This window comes from Miniopterus schreibersii (assembly GCF_964146895.1).
Source record: "Miniopterus schreibersii genome assembly, chromosome: 1".
NCBI classification, from domain to species: Eukaryota; Metazoa; Chordata; class Mammalia; order Chiroptera; family Miniopteridae; genus Miniopterus; species Miniopterus schreibersii.
The window spans coordinates 4,022,427-4,042,544 of record NC_138101.1 but is presented as its reverse complement, the minus strand read 5'-3'; the positions used below and the strand labels follow the sequence as shown (position 1 = coordinate 4,042,544).

At 51.5% G+C, this 20,118-nt stretch overlaps 1 protein-coding gene across 2 annotated transcripts in view; it reads left to right on the top strand.

Moving 5' to 3' along the window:
* The window catches only part of SLC2A9 (solute carrier family 2 member 9), a 61,158-nt gene that overhangs the window by 28,674 nt on the left and 12,366 nt on the right, over positions 1-20,118 (top strand). For both annotated transcript variants that reach the window (XM_081124148.1, XM_081124147.1), the window contains 5 exons: positions 7,483-7,615; positions 11,997-12,184; positions 15,289-15,399; positions 17,617-17,718; positions 18,355-18,430. In XM_081124148.1, coding sequence (XP_080980274.1) covers positions 7,483-7,615; positions 11,997-12,184; positions 15,289-15,399; positions 17,617-17,718; positions 18,355-18,430 — 610 coding nt within the window. The remainder of the gene's footprint in view (positions 1-7,482; positions 7,616-11,996; positions 12,185-15,288; positions 15,400-17,616; positions 17,719-18,354; positions 18,431-20,118) is intronic.

The window sequence follows — 20,118 nt, the reverse complement described above, 5'->3', positions numbered from 1 at the left end:
ATTCAGCTCCATCTGACACCCTCCACCTGGACACGGTGTCAGATCCACAGGTGAGGGGCTCAGTTCCACAACACTGTCCCCAGTTCAGACACCAATGGCAAGTCCAGGTTTCATCTGGGCTTCTGACCAACTGGCTATAAACCAGAGGTTCCCACAGCCTCCTTCCCGGGTTGGATTCATTTGCTAGAGCAGCTCACCAAAGTCAGGATACCAGCTTACTTACTGGATCACCAGTTTATTATAAAACCACATAACTCAAGAAAGGCATCTAGCAGAGATGCATAGGGCAGGGTGCGGAGGAAGGGTGCCACACTCCCACGCGCCCTCCAGGTGCCACTCTCCCTGCATCTCCATGTGTCCCCAACCAGGATGCTCTCCAAACCCTGTCCTCTGGGGTTTTATGGAGCTTTCATTACATAGGCATGGTTTATTAAATTATGGCCCGGAGGTCGGGCGTGAGGCTGTTAAGTCCCAACCCACAAATCACCCAGTTGGTTCCCTTGGCCCATCCTCAGGGGCTTTCCAAAAGTCATCTCGTTAACTAAACTCAGGTGTGCTTGAAGGGGGCTGTTATAAATATTGATACCTTCATCTCTCCTGTCGCTTAGGAAATTCCCTGGGTTTCAGGAGTTCTGGGCCAGAAATGGAAGAGCAGATATGTATTTCTCATAAATCACGATGTTACAGTGAAAGCCTAGTCAGGGGGGCCCAGGGCCCTTTGGCCTGAGCCTGACTCACCCTGGAGCCAGCTCCTGCCTCGTTCAGGGAAAGTTTATAAGCCGAGGAACCAAGCCTGGTGGCCACATGGTGGCAGGGTGGGTAATGGGAGCTGGATGGCATTTATCCTTCGTAGATTTTTTGGAATGTTTTGCTAACTGTTTTTATTGTGTCAAAATATACATGACACAAGTTTACCATTTTAACCAGCTGAGAGTGTACAATTCCATAGCATTAAGTGTAATATTTTTATTTATTTATTTATTTATTTATTTATTTATTTATTTATTTATTTATAAAATATATCTTTATTGATTTCAGAGAGAGGAAAGGAGAGGGAGAGAGAGAGATAGAAACATCAATGATGAGAGAGTCATTGATCGAGCCCACAACCCGGGCATGTGCCCTGATCAGGAATTGAACCCCGATCGCCTGGATCCTAGGTCGAAGCTCAACCGCTGAGCCATGTCCGGCCGGGCAAGTGTAATATTTTTATATTTCGGCAAATTCATGTCACCTCAGAGGCACCTGCTTCTGATCACTTATTACCTACCCTTTTGGAATATTATGACTACAATTTATTTTTCACTTTTGCAAAAAAAAACCAGAAACAGCTCACACGTCACCTTCGTGGTTGTCACCTGCGTGACGATTTCTAGAGTCCATGCGAGCGTGCTGGAGATGTCTCCTTACCACAGTGAGGTTCTACGCTAGAGACACTCTTTTGCCTTGTGTTTTTAAAGCTATTTTAAAATTCTAAAAGTAAACGTTATGTGTGTGAGAGAGACAATAAATAATGTAACAATTACAGCCTCAGCTCCCTAAACATAAAGATGTAATCTAAAGTCAATGAAGAGCACAGCTGGCCTCCGGGGGTGGAAAGTAAGTCAACGTCTGCTTCAGTAGACGGAAAGCGTTTTCTTTCTTGAGAGGGTTTCCAGTCGCTCATCGCTTATCAAGGCCTCTTTGTAAACCAATACAGCGTCACTTCTGCTGTTTGGATTCTGTCTGAACTGCTTCGGGGTGGCTTTTAAATAACGGAAATGTAGCCCTCAGGGTTCCGGAGACTGGAAGTCAGAGGTCAGGGTGCCAGCGTGGTCAGGTTCTGGCGAGGGCCCCCTCTTTCTGACTTACGGACAGCCACCTTCTCACTGTGTCCGCTCATGGGGCAGAGAAAGATCCCCTCTCTCGTGTCTCTTCTCATAAAGTCACTGATCCCATTCATGAGGGCCCCACCCTCATGACCTAATCACCTTCCAAAGGCTGCACCTCCTAATTCCATGACCTCGAGGGTGAGGATTTTAACATATAAATTGGAGGGGCAGAGATATTCAGTCGGTACAGGTCCCAGGCCCTTCTTGCGCCTCTGTCTTCTCCATTCGCTCCTTCAGCACGTTTGCTGATCACTGATTTGGATGTTGGAGCTGCAGCCTTGAGCAGCGAAGACGGGATTGGATGGCCAGCCATGCCCGGGAGATGGCACGCAGCCAGCGCAGAGGTGCCAGGGGCTCGGATTAGGTTGAGGCAGTGGGCGCGGGGACGGGCAGGTGAGGCTGCGTAGCGAGCGGTGGGACGCGGTGCCTGCGGGAGGAGAGGTCAAGGAGGCCTCCCGGTGTTGGGCAGGCTGTCCAGGTAGAATGGCCCCCGGATGCTAAGATGGGTCCCTGCTGGAGGAGCAGCTTTGCAGACGGTAAAAGGACAAGGTCACTGACAGGCACCGCCCAAGTCACAGAGCAGCTGGAGAGCAGGACTCGGGGACCTGGCTTCTCAGGCGCGGGTGCGCTCTCCCTGCAACAGCAGGGCTCACAAGCATGACACTGGCGGAGGGGCACAGTGCCCGTGCCCGCCTTCTGACCCAAACCAGCTGAGAGGTGTGCCACTGACTCCCGGAGTCTGTCTTTTCCCATGAGATTGGATTTTTTTGAGAGGGTACATGAGTCTGGCTTTCAGATTCGTGCCCCAGGCTCTGGTCCAGGAAAGAACATCAAATGGGAAATTTTCACTCGTCTCTTTGGGTATTTGTGACATTCTGGTCACATGAGATCCACAGTTATTCCACTGTCAGAATTTCATTTTCTCTGTATTAATCTTATTTCTGATTTATCTTCAAAGACAGAGACAACCGAGCTTGTAAAAAAAAATTAAAGAAAGAAAAACTGAGCTTGTAAGAAAATTAAAGAGAGGAAAACCACTTCCATGAGGCCCTGGCTTTGAAATGCGGAGGCTTCGGGAAGTGGTGAGAAAGCTTCAGAAGGGGCCGCCAGAGGCAGGAGAGGGGAAATAAATGCAGCAATTAATGCTGGTGCCACAAATTTAATCAAAGACACGTTGTAAATGTTGTGGAGGTTGACGTTTTATGTGACATTTTATGCTTCCGAAGGATGTTTTTAGAGACATATAATTAGCTGTTTCTCCTGCAATGCTAAAGAAGAGAGGAACATAGATGAAAACTGTAGGCAGACGTTTTTCCTTTGAACACAGGTTTGCCAACATTCCTGAAATTTTAATATGCCGCCTTCTCAGTGTTACTGTTTTCTAAATAATGTGTCCTTTTGGTGCCACGTTTAGAACGATTGGTTTAGAACAACATTTTCCATTTCCGAGTAGATGCGGCTTTCCTGTGGTCATTCATTGACAGTTTTTTGTCGTATAGAGAGAAAGTGAGCCCTCCGTTCTCCTTTGGGGAACACCCTAAGGTCACTCGTGGCAGGCCTGTAGGGACAGCAGGACATTATAGCATACAGACCCTGCGTTACGAAAACCAGTGTTAATCCACAAAATACAAAGGGTCTTATGCCAGAAAAATGTCCCACAAGATTAGAAAAGGGTGAGAAATGTGATCCTAGAATAGAGACATGAAGGGAAGGGCCCGGCGCAGCCCCAGCCGCAGCTCAGTGCGGTGTGGTGGGCGAGCGGTCCCTGGGCCAGGCTGCCCGGTCTGGGCCCCTCTTCCAAGGGCACCTATTTCCTGGGCTTGGAGAAGGGAATGTATGTCAGGGGCTTGGAGCAGTGCCTGAAGCTGGTGCACCATTGAAACAGCTAGTATCTCATTTAATTCGTGCAGCCGTACTTGGAAATAAGTATTATTAATTTTTTTAATGTGTTTTTTATTGATTTCACAGAGAGGAAGGGAGAGGGAGAGAGAGATAGAAACATCAATGATAAGAGAGAATCATTGGTCGGCTGCCTTCTGCATGCCCCCCACTGGGGATCGAACCCGCAACCTGGGCATGTGCCCTGACCGGGAATCTAACCGTGACCTCGTGGTTCATAGGTCAATACTCAACCGCTGAGCCACGCCGGCCAGGCAGTATTATTACTTTCTAAGTCACAGATTAAAAGCTCAGTCTTGGGAGGCTTAGCAGTTACCCCAGTGACCACGGCAAGAAGACAACGGAGCCTGACCTTCCTGGCTCCAAAGCCTGTCACCTCCTTGCAGAAGGACCAAAGTCCTGACTTGTTCATGGGGAGCATGGGAAGGTGTCCGGAAAGCTTAGCGCCCAGGCGCAGTGGGTCAGTCAGGGAGTCATTTTCCGTCTCACGTTTTTCTCACGTGGACCGAGCCCCTGAGTGCAAGAAAACTCTTATTTTCTGAGCTTTTGGTCCGGAACTCTCTGGACTTCACTCAAGTCCGAGAAGAGACTAATGCTTGACCTTCCTAAGAATCTAGGAAGAATCTAGGCTTGCATTTAGTGTGAGTTCTCCACTAAATGCAAGCAAGGTGCACGAGGGCAGGGATCCCTGTCTGCTTTGTTCACTACTGGACAGAACCTAGAACAGTGCCAGGCACACAACACGCACTCAATAATTGTCAAATGACTAAATACATCAGGAAGGAGTAAATAAACTGGGCCAAATAAGGGCTTGGACTCCCACCCACTGCGGACACTAGACGGAGCCTGATCACAGGCTGGGCCTGGGTGCAGCACCCCCAAGCACCCCAGACTTTGTGCTCTCAGCCCTGGGCAGTGGATCCCGGTAAAGCGGGAGTGCTGGGACAGACTGCTTTGGTTACAGACGGACAGGGTCTGGGCCACGCTGCCTGGGCTGAATCCTGGCTGGGGCCCTGGGCAAGCTCTCCAACCTCCTATGGGACTCAGTTTGCTCATGTGCAAAAGGGGGGTAATGATGACAATGACGTTCTGTAGGACCTTGAGCACTTTGTTAATCTCTCTGTGCCTCAATGTTCTCATCTGTGGAGTGGGGAGATATAGATAGCATGATATAGATAGCATATGAACAAGGTCTGGGCCACGCTGCCTGGGCTGAATCCTGGCTGGGGCCCTGGGCAAGCTCTCCAACCTCCTATGGGACTCAGTTTGCTCATGTGCAAAAGGGGGGTAATGATGACAATGACGTTCTGTAGGACCTTGAGCACTTTGTTAATCTCTCTGTGCCTCAATGTTCTCATCTGTGGAGTGGGGAGATATAGATAGCATCTAACTCACAGGGTCGTTGCATGGATCCCATGAGTTAACATGTGGAACAGGCTCAGTGGAGCTTGGTTCACAGAGATGGGGACTGTGGGCCCTTGGAGCCCACTTCTGATGGTGCACGGCTCTGTCTCTGCCTGGCCTTTGCTGAGCTGTCCGCCTTCCAGACCTCACTCCCAGGCAATACCAGCCTGGCTGCCAGGGCCCCAGGAGACACAGGGCAGGACCTCAGGACAAAGCCACCTCCAGAACCAGCCATCTGTCCCTCAGAGAGGAGCTCAGGAAGTTCTCTCCCCCGACTTGGGAGGCAGCTGAATGAGTCATCCTCCCCTGAGGCTGTCTCAAGACAACAGTAAAGTTCAGGTGAACTTCAAAGACTTTCCGTAAAATTCAGATGACATGACTTCAAGAGCTATTAAGTTTATTCTGGCGTCCCTTCAACCTTCCTCGCTGGCGGACCAGATACCAGCTGAGCTGGCCCAGGGCCTGCTGTGCCCGAGCCCGGCGCAGGCATCGCCGCCAGCATTCCCCATCAGACCAGAAGCCCATGAGGACAGGAGCCTTGGGGGGCTCTGATGTAGGCCCCTCCTTTTAGCTATGAGGAGCTCGAGGGCAGGAGAGGTGACTCCCCCAAAGTCACAGCACTGTGTGCTCGGTGGCCTGAATCTTGCCCACTCCATACACATCAGAGCCGGTGAGTATGGGGTTTGTGTTCTCAGAAGCAAAGGAGCATTAGGGAGCATCTCAAGGTCATAGACCCTGCAGTTGGATCCATGATGATACAGAGAGAAGACCTCTGACCTCAGTTCCTGGGAAAGACCAGCAGATGGATGACTACTTCGTTCGACACAGAACGAAGGAAGTCTCTGAGACGGGGCATTGTCTAGGGAAGCTGGGGGGGTGGGGGGAGCTCCCTCTAAAAGAGGTGCAGAAAAGAGGTGCTGCATGAACCATGTCCAGCACACACCTTGCCTGGAGTGAAGCTAAACAGAGCCGAGGTTTCGGGAGTGAGTCCTATGTGAGAGGTATCGTCCTAAGAATTGTATGTGTCACTTTGTTGAATTCTCACAACTCAGCGAGCAGTGCACATTTATACCCATTTTACTCTCAAAGATACCGAGGCACAGAGAGGTTAAGTAATCTCCCCAAGGTCCCAGAGCCGGTAAGTAGTAGAGGTGGGACTCACACCCAGGCATTGGTCCAGGGTCCTCGCTTTGCAGCACTCTCCCAGGGCCTCCGTTCCCAAGAATGTCAGTAGGCCAAGCCTAGGACACCGTGGTTCCCAAGGATGTCAGTAGGCCGAGCCTAGGACACCGTGGTTCCCAAGGATGTCAGTAGGCCGAGCCTAGGACACCGTGGGGAAGCTCTGCCTCCAGGGAAACGGCCGTGAGAGCCGTGCTCCAGGTCCTGTGGACACGCTCGCAGGACTCCTCCTGGAGGCAGCCAAGCCTTTGCCTGAGTGCGTCGCCCTCTCTCCTCCACTGTCCCCTTTGACTTTCTCAGGAAATGAAACGTGTCAGGACTTTGGCACCGAGCACTTTGCTTTCAGCCTTTCTTCCCCCGTCGGAACTGCCTGGCGGTGGCATTCTCTTCTTTCAGGGGCACTGGGAGAGAGCTTGTTTGTAAACCTGGGTAAGAAATAAATCAATCGGGCATAATGCCGCTGTCATCAGCATACTAACCGCTCCAGGCTGCACCGGGCTGCGTGATAGGTGCGGGGTGCTGCTGGAAGTGACTGGCGGGCTCTTGAGAATCACCTCTCACAGCGCCTGCTGGCCTTTCAGAGCCACTGGGAAGTGGAGAGATCCGCCCTCGGGGGAGCTGTGCCCCCCACCCTGCCGCCCTCAGTCAGTTCACTGACAGGAGCAAGAGGGTAGGATGTCACCAGCCTCGGAGGCATCGGGTGGTGGCACCAGCATGAGCAATGGTTTTTCTGTGCGCCTACTGTGCGCCAAGGCCCACAGTCAAAGTGTGACCTGATCCCGCTCTCACAGCAGCCTGACAGGTGTCTGGGGCTGTCCCCATTCCACAGTAAAGAGATGGAGATGCCGAGGGACCTTGAGAATGGGTCGCGGCCACACACCCACGAAGGAGCAGAGCACCTTCAGGCTCCCCACGCTGCCCAGGAGGCTTGGGGTCCATCAGCCCCGGGCCCCCCGAGCTCCTTCTCAGAGCTACCCTGCGGGTCACCAGAGTTCCAGACACACTGGGCCTGTGCGGAACAGGGTCCGATCCCTCCCTCGGCCTGTTGGTGGCGGTCACGCTGGCGCAGAGCTGGAGCTGTGTCATGCCTGGGAGTCACGTCCATTCACTGCCCCTCTCGCCCCTTCAGGAGAGCACCTGGCCATACCTGTTTGGGGTGATCACCATCCCCGCCGTGGTCCAGCTGGTGAGTCTGCCCTTCTTCCCCGAGAGCCCCCGCTACCTGCTGTTTGAGAAGCACGACCAGGCGGGAGCCGAGAAAGGTAGGGCCCTTGGCCTTCCCCCGGGTCCAGCGTCCCCACGGGGTCGCGCTGCAGGGTGTATGGGGCCCTGGTGCCCCGGGACACCCTAAGTCATTTCACCTCCCCAGCAGCCTGCCTTGGGCGGCCCAGGAGGGGACACGGGGTCACGCTGAGAGCCTGAAAGGGCCAGGGCAGGGCAGGATAGGACCCAGGTCGGCTCCCGTCTGGGCTGCGGTGTCTCCATCACGTGCCCCAGCCATGGAGATGGCGGGAGCGCAGGTTTCTTGGTGGCTTAGGTCTAGGGGGCCCTCCCTGTGTTCCTTCTCTCTTCTTTTTTGTTGTTTGTTTTTGGGGGGTTCGTTTGGTTTTTGTTACTCCTCACAGGATTTTTTTTTACTTAGAGGGGAAGGAGGGGAGACGAGAGAGAGAGAAACATGGATGTGAGAGAGGCGCATCGACTGGTTGCCTCCCGCAAGCACCCCAACCGGGGCCAGGAATCGGAAATCGAGCCCACGCCCCTTGGGTCCATGGCTAATGCTCTACCGCTGAGCCGCACTGGCCGGGGCCCTTGTCTCTTCTTTACTGCCCAGTTCTCCTGCCCTAACGGTCACTCACGAGGAAAGGGAGTGTGCAAGCACTGGGTGAGCTCCAGCCTCACAGTAGCACAGGGCTGGGGCCCTGAGCCAGGGAGGCAGGACCCACCTGCCAGAGAGAAGCAGGAGGCCCCGTGGCTGTGAGTCACCTTAGGTCGCCCTCCTGATTCCCTGAGGCGAGGTGGGGGCAGGTGCAAGCCCAGCTCCTCAGTCACAGGCTTTTCTGCAGAGCCCCCAGCGGCAAAGTCACTGCCTAGAGGCAGACAACGTAGCAGGAACTCCCGCGTTCCCGGTCATTCAGTTTTACAAAACGAGACACACTTGACAGTGTCGCGGGTAAGCATGAGGGGCCGCAATAACCAGCGCCGCCTGCAGTTCCCGCCCTGCCGCCTGACCCTGAGCAAGTCTTTTAACCTTCCTGAGCCTCGGACCCTCACCTGTCTGTCTATCTATCATCTATCTATCATCTATCCATCTATCATCTATCTATCTATCTATCTATCTATCTATCTATCTATCTATCTATCTATCCATCCATCTATCATCTATCTATCCATCTATCATCTATCTATCTATCCATCTATCATCTATCTATCTATCTATCTATCCATCTATCATCTATCTATCTATCCATCCATCTATCATCTATCTATCCATCTATCATCTATCTATCTATCCATCTATCATCTATCTATCTATCTATCCATCTATCATCTATCTATCCATCTATCATCTGTCATGCATCTATCATCTATCATCTATCTATCTATCTATCTATCTATCTATCTATCTATCTATCTATCATCTATCTATCTATCATCTGTCTATCCATCCAGTATAATTTACTGCCATTACTACCAAGAACTCTGTCTTTTTTAAAATCTTGACCCTGTCCCTCTAATCTAAACTTCACCACTGTCCATATCCAAGAAAAAAGTTGAGACTTAAAGTCTTGTTTAATATAATGGCATAAAGAAATATTAATACTTGCCTATATTTGTCTCGCAGTGGGTGGTTCGGACACCTGTTCTCGTTTGCAGCATTTCTACAATGTGAAAGCAGAGAACATTATCATTACCTTCATTGTTTAAATATAGAAACTGAGGCTTCCAGGGGTGAAGCGACCTGCCCAGGGTGTGGTGACACGGTTTGGGTTTCTAGAGGCCTTTGAAACTATGATGGAAACAACAGATCTTTCTTAGTAGAGGGGCCCGGATACACCCAATCTGCAAAGCTTGGGGGTAGGGTGCAACTTGAGCCCTATTTCTCCCAGAAACCCACAGGGGACCCAGTAAGTGACAGAAGGACTGGAACAGGAGGGTGACCTTCCTCCCACCACCCTCAGTGGGCAGTGCCTGGGGACTTCCCATGAGGCCCGTGAGGAGGCAACTGTCTAGAAGTCAGGCTTCAGGGAAGGAGGCTGATGGTCAGATGGCGGCAGGTCTGCAGTAGAAAGACTGGCTGAGGAGGGAGGGGACGGGTCCCCAAAGCAGCCTGGCTGTGGGTGTTGGGAGAGGGCGGCCCCTCGGCGCTCTCTCCTGGTGGGGCGGGTGCCCCTTGACCCTCGGCCCCAGAGGGGCGGACCTCCTGGGAAACACATCAGTCAATACAGTTGAAGGGGGCTGCGCGTGTCAGTAAATGCCAGGCAGGAAGGTTTGAAAGATGTATTTCATAGCACGGCAGGGAGTGAGGGAGAGGGCGAGCTGCAAAAAATGGTAAATATTAGATGTGCTCTCTAGAAAAAGAACAAAGATGATGGCCTTAGGTTGAAAGAGAATATTAAAATTTGCTTCTGTGCTAATAAAAGGGCTAATTTCACCCCAGGCATCCAGCAAACAATGGATATTTACTGTGCCGGGCGTCCTGCAGGGGGTGAGAAGCCTGGAGCACGGGGTGGGGGTCCAGCCCTTGGGGGGAGGCCAGCTCCAGGGAGATGGACACGCCCCTGAGCAGCTCGTCCGTGCTGAGGACTATGTCATTCTAAGCACTTCACCTATATTATCAGACGGTTAAACCCTCACAACAACTGTGGGAAATAGATCGCATTGTTATTTCCACTGTAAGACAAAAAGACAGGATGGGGTAGCCCGACAACATCAGAGCGGAGCGAAGAGCTGCGCTGGATTTGAACTCTGACCGTGGCGCTCTGGAACCTCTGAGCATAAACAAACCTCATTCCACTGCCTTGCACCATGTTTGGCGCTTGTCCAGTCTGTTGGTAACCTGGGAGAAAGGGGCCCTATAGCAGTTAGCTGTTAACAGAACAAGGCCACATAATAAACCATTTGACAAAAAAATAGGTATGATTTTACTCAGTCACACCGGACGGCTATTGTTGGGCTGGCTGTTGTCATTTTTTATTTGACAATCTAAGGGAAGAGGGGTCAGTGCCCTTGATTAAATAGTCAGATACTGCATGTGCTAAAATTCTTGCAGCACACAGGTTGCAAATCACCGGGTTAGTGCTTGATGTGGAAACAATACTCATTTGGCGACTTCTCCCCTTTATCTTTAATAATAAATGCCAGGAAAGGTGTTAGTTAGCTCCCAGCCTACAGAAGAGACTTCCTGAAGCAGTTTTTAGTACACTCTGGAAATAACACCCGGAGGCTTCATGGGCTTGCTTCTTGGCGAATCTGAAGTTTAATGGCTTTTTTTCCTACTTAAGAAGAGCAGTTTCTCATGCCCTGTGGCTCAGAGCAGTGTTTTTAAGGATGACGCCCACGGCGACTGCAAGGGACTGTCCCCGGGATCCGTCACCATAGCCACCTTCCCCAGTAGGAAGATGACTATTCAAACCTGCCCTTTAAAAGTCTCTCGCGTGGTCTGATTGTTATGACCTCGGGGGGCTAATCAGCCAGCCCACCTTCCTGCACCCACCATGGAGGTTTGCGCAGTGAACCTGGTAAAAAATGACAGGCTCGCCAAGGCGGGAAATCTGCAGCGTTTGGCATGGGAAAGGCATAAATCACATGGGCTGGTCTGACTCCTGGGAGGATTAGTTCTTTGAGATTATTTTCCAAGGTTTCTGTGCCTCAGGGGTTTACATGGAAGGGGACTTTGGGGCCCTCCTTTCGAAGATAGAATTGACTCCCAGGCATCCCGGCCCAGTGGCGATCTGACCTCCGGCCGGACACATCCAGTGAGGACGAGCACGCGGGCCACCTGGAGGTGCTCGATGCTATTTACTGAAAGAGCGCCTCCTGTGTGTGAATTCAGTGTGTGTTAAATAAGTCATGCAGTTATTACAGCAGCCACATGAGACAGGAATGATCGCAAACTGTTCATCCACCCCGTGGTGGGGATGGGACTTGAACCTTGGGCACGCTCAGCTTTGCTGTGGGGCAATCAGGAAATCCTGGTTCTCTCCCGACTCTTCTCCTGGCCGACGAGGTGACCTTGGGCAAGTCACTGCATGCTCTGGGCCTTTTTTCTTACTTTTTGTTGTTGTTCATCTTCACCCAAGGATATTTGTTCCATTTTTTTTTTAGAGAGTGGACTGGAGGGGGAGGGGGAGGAGAGAGAGAGAAACATGGACGAGAGAATCATCGATGGGCTGCCTCCCGCACGCCCCCTCCTGGGAATCGAAGCAGCACCCTTTCTGTTCATGGGACGATGCTCCGCCAGCTGAGCCACACGAGCAGGGTTTGCTTCTCTATTTTTCTATTTTTAAACTCATGGTCTCCGAGCCCTGCCAGCTCTGTCGCTGACAAGGTGTGCGTCTGGGCGATAGGGCCATCCCTGCGGGGCCCAGCGTTAGACACAGTCAACCCGTTCTCTGCTGAAGCCCCTCTTGTCCCTGTGTGCAGCCTTCCGGACATTCCTGGGCAAGGAGGACGTGTCCCGAGAGGTGGAGGAGGTCCTGGCAGAGAGCCGCGTGCAGAGGAACATCCAGCTGGTGTCCGCGCTGGAGCTGCTGAGGACTCCCTCCGTCCGCTGGCAGGTCATCACTGTGATCGTCACCATGGCCTGCTACCAGCTCTGCGGTCTCAACGCGGTGAGCGTCCCGCACCATTGAGGACCCGGAGGGAGACGGGGGTGGGGTGGGGTCAGGGCTTGGGCCCTGGGTGCCCGGGTTCCAGTCCCAGCTCTGCCACCTCCGCCAGCCCTGTGCCATTGAGAAACCGCATACTCCGATCCCCAGTTTCCTCATCTGTAAAATGGGACAACATAATACTGAAAGAATCCACGCAAAGTGTTCAGCGCAGCAGCTGGCAGATTTATCCCTTAATAAATGCTGCCTGTCATTATCATTACTGATCCCTAGAATGCTTAAAGTCATATTTCTTCATCAAATGGCAATTAGGAGGTCATCAGGAGAGATATTGAGGTGATTTAAGTAAAGGTGCTGTGGCCAGGCTGGCTTCAGTGGGCGACTTCAGCCTGAGAAAATCTCAAGGCTTAATCAGTCAGGCTCCTCGGCTGGCCTGACGCAGGCAGGGAAGTGGGAAGAGGCGGCCTCCCCTGGAGTTCCCCAAGCCCCTGAGGAGCTCAGCCACCCCTTCTCTCCCGCAGGCTCCAAGATTAGACAGGGAGGCTGGCTTCAGATCATTATCATTATCGTTTCTTCTGGAAACAGTGGGTGGTAAGCTCCCCACTCAGGAAGGTGTGCAAGTCGGCCGGCCGACCACTTGGCAGGGGTGTGTGGAGGAGACTGCACTGAGGCACCCAGTGCCCTCTGAGGTCACTCACGTGGCTCAGGAGGAGTGTGGCTGGGCTCAGAGGGGACCTTCCAAAGAGCCCAGGTGAAATAGCTCTCCTGCGTTTGCACAAAATGAGTGTGACCTTGGACCAGCCCTGCTGTTGCCTCCTCTTTGCAAGGTCAAGGTCACGCTCCAGGGTCTCAAAGCCCCCCCCCCAACCCCTGTCCTGAGACAGCAGAGAGAGAATATATCTGTTTCTTAAAGCTCAGATTTGGAGGCCTAACAGCCACATACGGAATCTGTATTTAATGAGACATTTTGGTTGAGAACCATGACATTTCTAAGCGGAATTCTCTCCTCCGCTGGGGTGTAATTTCTGATTTGCATACCCTTTATAACTATAAATTCCCCTAGGGTGTGTCTGTAGGCCCCGAGGCATGAGCCTATGGTGGGGAAAGCATCTTGTCTGCTCCCCGAGTCAGCAGGGGTGAGGCCCCGCTTCAAACTGGGCGCCCTTCGTGTTGCTCGCCTTTCCTGGGTTCTTTTATTGTGAGAGCTGCCCTCTTGGAAAATGTCCGAGTGTTCAGTACAGTGTCGTCAACCACAGGCACAGTGCTGTGCAGAGGCGGGGAGAACTTATTCATATGCTGCTACGGAAACTACCCATGGAACAGAAGCTCCCGTTGCCCTCTGCCCCCAATGACCTCCCTTCCGCGAGTCTCATAGGCTTCATATACATACGTACATATTTTGTGTACTTCATATAAGTGGGATCAGGCAGTGTCTGTCCTTCTGCGGCTGGTTGTTTCACTTAGGGTGACATCCTGCAGGTTCATCCATGTTGTCACATGTGGCAGCATTTCTTGCCGTTTTGAGGCCCATGATTTCCCATTGTGTGCGGGGACTGCATTTTTACCCATTCACCCCCTGATGAGCATTTAGGTTATTTCCACATCTTGGCTATTGTGAATGATGTTTTATTGAACATGAGAGTCCTAATATCTCTTTGAGAGCCTGCTTTGAACTCTTTTGGATAAATACCCAGAAGTGGGATTGCTGGGTCATACGGTAGCTCTAGTTTTAATTTTTTTAGGGTCCTTTGTACCGTTTTTCGTAGTGGTTGCACCAATTTCCATTCCTACCACCACGATGCAAGGGTTTCAATTTCCCCGCACCCTCACCAACGTTTGTTTTTCGTTTTTTAAAAGTAATTGCCATCCTCCCAGGTGTGAGGTACTATCTTGAGGTTCTGATTTGTATTTTCTTGATGATTAGTCATGTTGAGCATCTTTTCATATACGTGTTGGCCACTTGCATGTCTTTTTTGGAAAAAATGTCTATTCAAGTCCTTTGCCTATTTTTCAGTTGGGTTATTTGGGTTTGTTTTTTTGTTTTATTTGTTAAACTCCTGCCAGGCTAGGAGTAACACAGGTGTCAGAACTGCCTTTGTATGAGGACAAGCCTGCTGTCTGGGGGTGAAAGGCCCCCAGAGACCCTCAGCAATGGAACCAATGGATTGGGGTAAAGAGTAGGGCAGGCGGGTAAGCTCTTCTTATCGGACCCAGAAGCCAGGTCTCCAAACTTGGAATCAGTGATTTCTCATGTCCTGTGAGTGTCTTGTTAAGGTCAGGTTTGGCCTCACGTGATCTAAATAATGTAGGTTTTCTGCCTCCCATGAAGGACGTCGGGGGGGCTGGCGCAGCAGCCCCAAGACCACACATATTGGTTTGCCCAGGAGAGTTCTGATTGATGCCTGCAGTCCTGGAATGATTATTAACACTCTCAAATGTGTTCAGGTTTGACTAGTAAATTATAGAATCGCCCTAGTCAGTAAGGACACAGCCTCCTTTTAGCTTCCTTACTCCAGCGTCTGAACAGGTGGCTCCATCCCAGGGCCAAAGCTTTAGTTATTCGGGTTGAACTCTGCACAACTTTCTGGAGTGTCATTCACATTGTACCTGTTGTAGATTTATTATGACAGTTTTCCAGTGGATTGGTAGTCAAGTGTCGTGTGGAACAGGGACCTTTCTAATCCCCACAAAGTTTCCACAGGGGCTAGCAGCAGCGCTGTCCTGAGGTCACCTCGTGATCCAAGAGAGCTGCTGGAGCTCCAGCTGTCACACTCATCATCCCGACAGCAGAAAGGAGGAAGGGCATAAAATGGGATCACACCTCCTTGATGAGACTTCCTTAGTGCCACTAACATTTCTGTTTATAGGGCATTGCCACACTGTGCTGAGCGCGTGTCGCTCCTGGTAACGCAGGAGTTCTGTTAGTAATGAAGGTGGGGAAATGTGGGAGAAGGGAGCAGACAAGTGGCCGGCCACACCATGTACCTCCACCTTGTGACTCTGGATTTAGATGCGAATCTGGGAGACCACCACGTGCCTGATTTTAATTCAGGAAACAGATGCCCCTCACTGACCCAACTCCCTCCCCTTTCTTCCCTGCATTGTAGATTTGGTTCTACACCAACAGTATCTTTGGAAAAGCTGGGATCCCTCCGGAAAAGATCCCCTACATCACCCTGAGCACCGGCGGCATTGAGACTTTGGCTTCCATCTTCTCCGTAAGCAAACTGAGGGCTATTCCCGAGAACAACGCAGGAGATTGAGCAGGGCTGCAGGGACCCCAGCTCCCCACTAACAGAGCGTGTTCTTTGTCACTCCAAAGGTGTCTGAATCTTAGGAGGTTATCATGTAGTTCATCACTGACGTTTCACCCATCTAGGGAATAGTCTTTTTTTTAAAAAAATGTTTATCTATTTTTTTTCGAGAGAGAGAGAGGCAGGGAGAGGGATAGGAAGATAGAAATGATGAGAGAGAAGCGCCGACCGGCTGCCTCCCGCACGCCCCCTCCTGGGGATCGAGCCCACAACCCAGGCATGTGCCCTGACCAGGAATGAACTGTGACCTCCTGGTTCATGGGTCGACGCTCAACCACTGAGCCGCACCGGCTGGGCTAGAGAATCTTCTTCTCTATTTTGTTCCCCTATTGCCTTCCTTTAAACAACTAAAAACTTCCTCCTTTGAACTCTCACCTTGTCACGAATGACAGAGCTGCTGCGCCCCCTCTGAAGAGGGACATATCCGCTGGGAACCCAGGCCAGCGTCCCTGTGAGCCTAAGGCCTGTGACTATAACCTCAGCAATGTCTAGGCCACAAGCTCCCATCTTCCCAGCCCAGAGAGGCAGGTGGCTGCAAGGCAAAGGGAAAGAGAAAGGACACTCCAGCCAGTCGTGTAACACAGAGGGTGGCTTTAATAATGAGCCACAGCCTCCAAGACATTATTAACCCCCAAGGTGCAAAATAAACATGTGTGGGGGGCAGAATCCAGCAGAAACTGCCCGGATCTCGCAGTGAGGCTGCACCGATTGGCCTGCGGCTCTGCACCTTCCTGGCCCTGCGATGCTGGGCAAAGCACTCGCGGTGCCCCATGGGGCTCCTCTCCAAAGGGAAGGGCAGAGGGTTCGAGTCACAGTGACGTTGTTCTTGATGTCACTTCATGGTTCTTGACGGAGTCGTTGGTTCCTCTGCACTCTGGCCCCCTGGTTCGTGCAGGCAAGAGCGACGCCCCTGCGAAAGGGGGGCTTCCAGCCACACTTCTGGCTCCGTCTCAACAGGACACTTAATTTTGCTCCTTGCTCTTAACGGGGCATTTTAACAAGATGCTTTTAAAAACGGGTTCCATGAAAGTGTTGAGACTGGCGTTTGGTCTCCTTCTCCAAACATTCACAGTCTTTTTATTAGAGGGGAAGTCCTTCAATATTCCACAGTCTGGAAGTTTTATAAAATTCTTGTCTTGGGTTACGAATACAGCCACCACCACCACCCCGCCCCAGTCATTATCGTTAATTTTTTACATTGATCAGCAGAACAGCACAGTCTGGAAAGAAAATGATGGGAAACTACAGGGTCTGTGTTGGCACCTGACGTAGTCTAGAGTGTGTGTTGAACACAGTCTCTCATTTAACACACACGTGCCCTCCAGACAGCCTTGCTGGCAGGCGTTCAGCCCTCCTTGTACAGGCAGGGGCCCGGGGCTCTGGGAAGGGAAGTCCCATGCCAGAGGTCACCCATCTGGAAAGTGGGAGACCCAGGATATAAGACCCAGGGCGGCCTGTCTCTGTAACTTGGCTACAATCACTGTTCTTCAGGGTCATGGGCATTTGAAGGAGTTCAGTGAAGAGCCCTGCCCTGGCCCAACAGAAAGGCAGATACAGGGGCTGCGAATGGAGATCAGTGACAGTCCCACAGCCGCAGGAAGTGGGCTGGGGCACGGCTTCCAGGGCTGCAGTCACCTGGACTTGCTGGGATCACCCCAGAGTGAAACTGAGGCCCAGGCAGAGCAGAAAACTGCAGGACCTTCTCTGCCCACGCCCGCCCCTGGGCCCCCGCCTTGGGAGTCATCCCTCTAAAATCTACACCATGGGCGATAGAGGAGTAGAGAGAGCATGACTCCAAAGGGGGTGAGGGCTACGACAACCCCTCCTTTCAGCCCCTCTTCCAGACTTCCCAGCAGATAAGCCCATGCCCCTAACTAGGGAGACTCAGAGGAAAGGTGACTGAGTGAGCGCATGGCAGGTGCTCAAGAACTGTGGCTTTCTTCTTTCCTCCTCTCCCATAAAGATTGTTGCCTGTCAGGTGTGGCTGTGGAGAAAGTCACCGGCCTGTCCCAGGTCAAAGCCACCCTTTAACCACGACCCCGTGCAGGTTCCCAGCCCCGCGCCCCCCTTCCTTGCTGCTGGAAGGAGAGTGGTAATGGGCTCTCTCTGACCCTGACCTAGGGCTTGGTCATCGAGCACCTGGGGCGGAGACCCCTCCTCATTGGCGGCTTTGGGCTGATGACCCTCTTCTTTGGGATCCTCACCGTCACGCTGACACTGCAGGTGAGAGCACATGCCTGTCGCCCCCTGAGGAAGTCAGCTTGGAGCTGGCTTCCGGCTTCAGTGCCAGGGCCTTTGGCCTGGGAAGGTGGCACTGTCTGCAGACACCTCTTGCAATGTGGCTTCCCCGGGGGTGTGAAGCTGCTGAGGAGGAGGGTTTTGTGATTGGTCCCTGGCCTGGGAGACGAAAGACCTGATGAGCTGTGCGATCTTGGGTGAGATGAATCCCTTCACTGAGCCTCTGTTTACCCATCTATGGAATAGAAGAGATTGCACCAGATGAGTCCTAAGACGTCCGGCTCTGAAGGAGGCACTTGCACAGTTGTCACATCATTGGCTGGTGGTAGCAGCAGGGGCTCTAGGGTCAGACTGCCTGGGTGGGAATCCCGGCTGTCCCACTTTCTTGCCACAAAACTTTTCGCAAGCCAGTCAACCTCGCTGCTCCTGGTGTCTATAAAACAGGCAGCTGGAATGGCATAGGGGTTGTCATTATCACCATTTTCCAGACGCTGAAACTGGGGCTCAGAGGTATAAAGCAACCTGTCTGAGGCACGTAGATGGATGAAGGAGGAGCTGGGGTGGGAACCCAGGTCCTCACCTCCCCTGACTCCTCATCTGCCCCTTGCTGCTCTTGCACAGGACCAGGCCCCCTGGATCCCTTACCTGAGCATCGTCTGCATCCTGGCCATCATTGCGTCCTTCTGCAGCGGCCCAGGTGAGGCACTCCCCTCCCCCTCCACCAGGTGGCCCAGGGCCCCACAGCACCACCACGGTGGGGCTTTTCACTGGAAGTCGGGGGCTCGGGGAGGGGGCCCATTCCTGATTGGGAATGGAGGGGGAAGAGAGAGTTCCCAGCCATTTGAGTTCAGTGACTGCCTTCATTTCCATCCCACAGATGGTGGGCAATATGCTGCCCAAAGACACATTAGTGATAACATACAACAACCCAGCAACAATTCATAGCTGTGGGAGCTGTGAGCCAGACACACGAGTTTGGTGAAGCGGCCCAAATGACATGCCTATAATGCCTGACCATCCCCTCTGTCTTCTTCCTCTTATTAATAACTAGCTAATTACAATGGTATCAAAGATGCAGGGAAAGCAATTCCAGATAACCATGGCCTTGCAGGCTGAAATAACTGGACTTTGTCCTCATGGAGGTCAGCCACCTCTAAAGAATTTTAGGCTGGAACGTGACATCAGACCGGTGTTTAAAAAGTCCATAGTGTAGGGAGTAAATTGGAGGTAAAACATGGAAGATGGGAGAGGTTTAGCAAGTGTGAATTCAAGGAGATAGTTAAGGCTTTTGTATTAGTTAGCTATCACTGCGTAACAAATAACCCCCAAACCTAGCGGATTAAACAATGACCATATATTATTGCTCCCAAGTCTATGGATCAACATGGTAGTGTTGTGGGCTCTGCTGATCTCAACTCATGTCTGCATTTGGCTGGGTGCCAGCTAGGCCAAGGTGGCCTCAACCACTGATATGTCATCGAGCGGGGTGACCTAGCCGCATATTTTCCACCACTCATCAGGCTAGCCTGGGCTTGTTTACATGATGGTGACAAAGCTGCAAGAGAAGAAGTGTGCAAAACCTCCTGAAGCTCAGGCCTGAAACTCAAGGCCACTTTTGCTTCATTCTTTTGGCCAAAACAAATCACAAGTCCAGCCCAGACTGAAGGGGGTGGAGAAAGAGACTTTACTTCTTATGTGAGGGGCTGCAAAGAACTGTGGCTATTTTACAGTCTCCCCAGAAGTTATAACCATAGAGTAGGCAAAGGGGTGACAATTATGGACTCTCATTTTAGAGAGGAATATATGTCATGCATTCATTTATTCACTCACCTCACAAATAACTATTGAGTGCAGGTATCCATATAATTACATGGATCAGGCATCCTTCTATGCCTAGGGATACAATGGTGCACACACACACACACATGCACACATACACCCCACACAGTCTCTGTCCTCAGGGGAGCCATCTTAAGTAACAGTTGGGGTCAGGGTTCCCAGTGGGAACATATGGCACACTCCAGCTGGGATAATTTGAGGGGTGTTTGATAATCAGACAAATTACAATGGGAAGGCAGGCTAGAGGGAAATGTCAAGAGACCCTCATTGTTTTGACGGTCTCAACATATGACGCTAACTTCCCCCAGTCCATCCCTTCACCTATTGGCTGTGCAGAAAGCAAAACAATTTACTGCAAGTTAATTCATCCAAAGTCAACAATACTGAATGGTCAGGTTGCTGAAACAGATCATAGAGAAAAACAATTTGCTGAATTTGTCTTCTTTCTTTTGACTATCTATCAAGAATGTACAGAATTTTGTTCAGAAAAGAATGGTTGTAACGGCTTTTATAAATTTCTGTGTTGTCCGTTTTATCTGCAGAAGT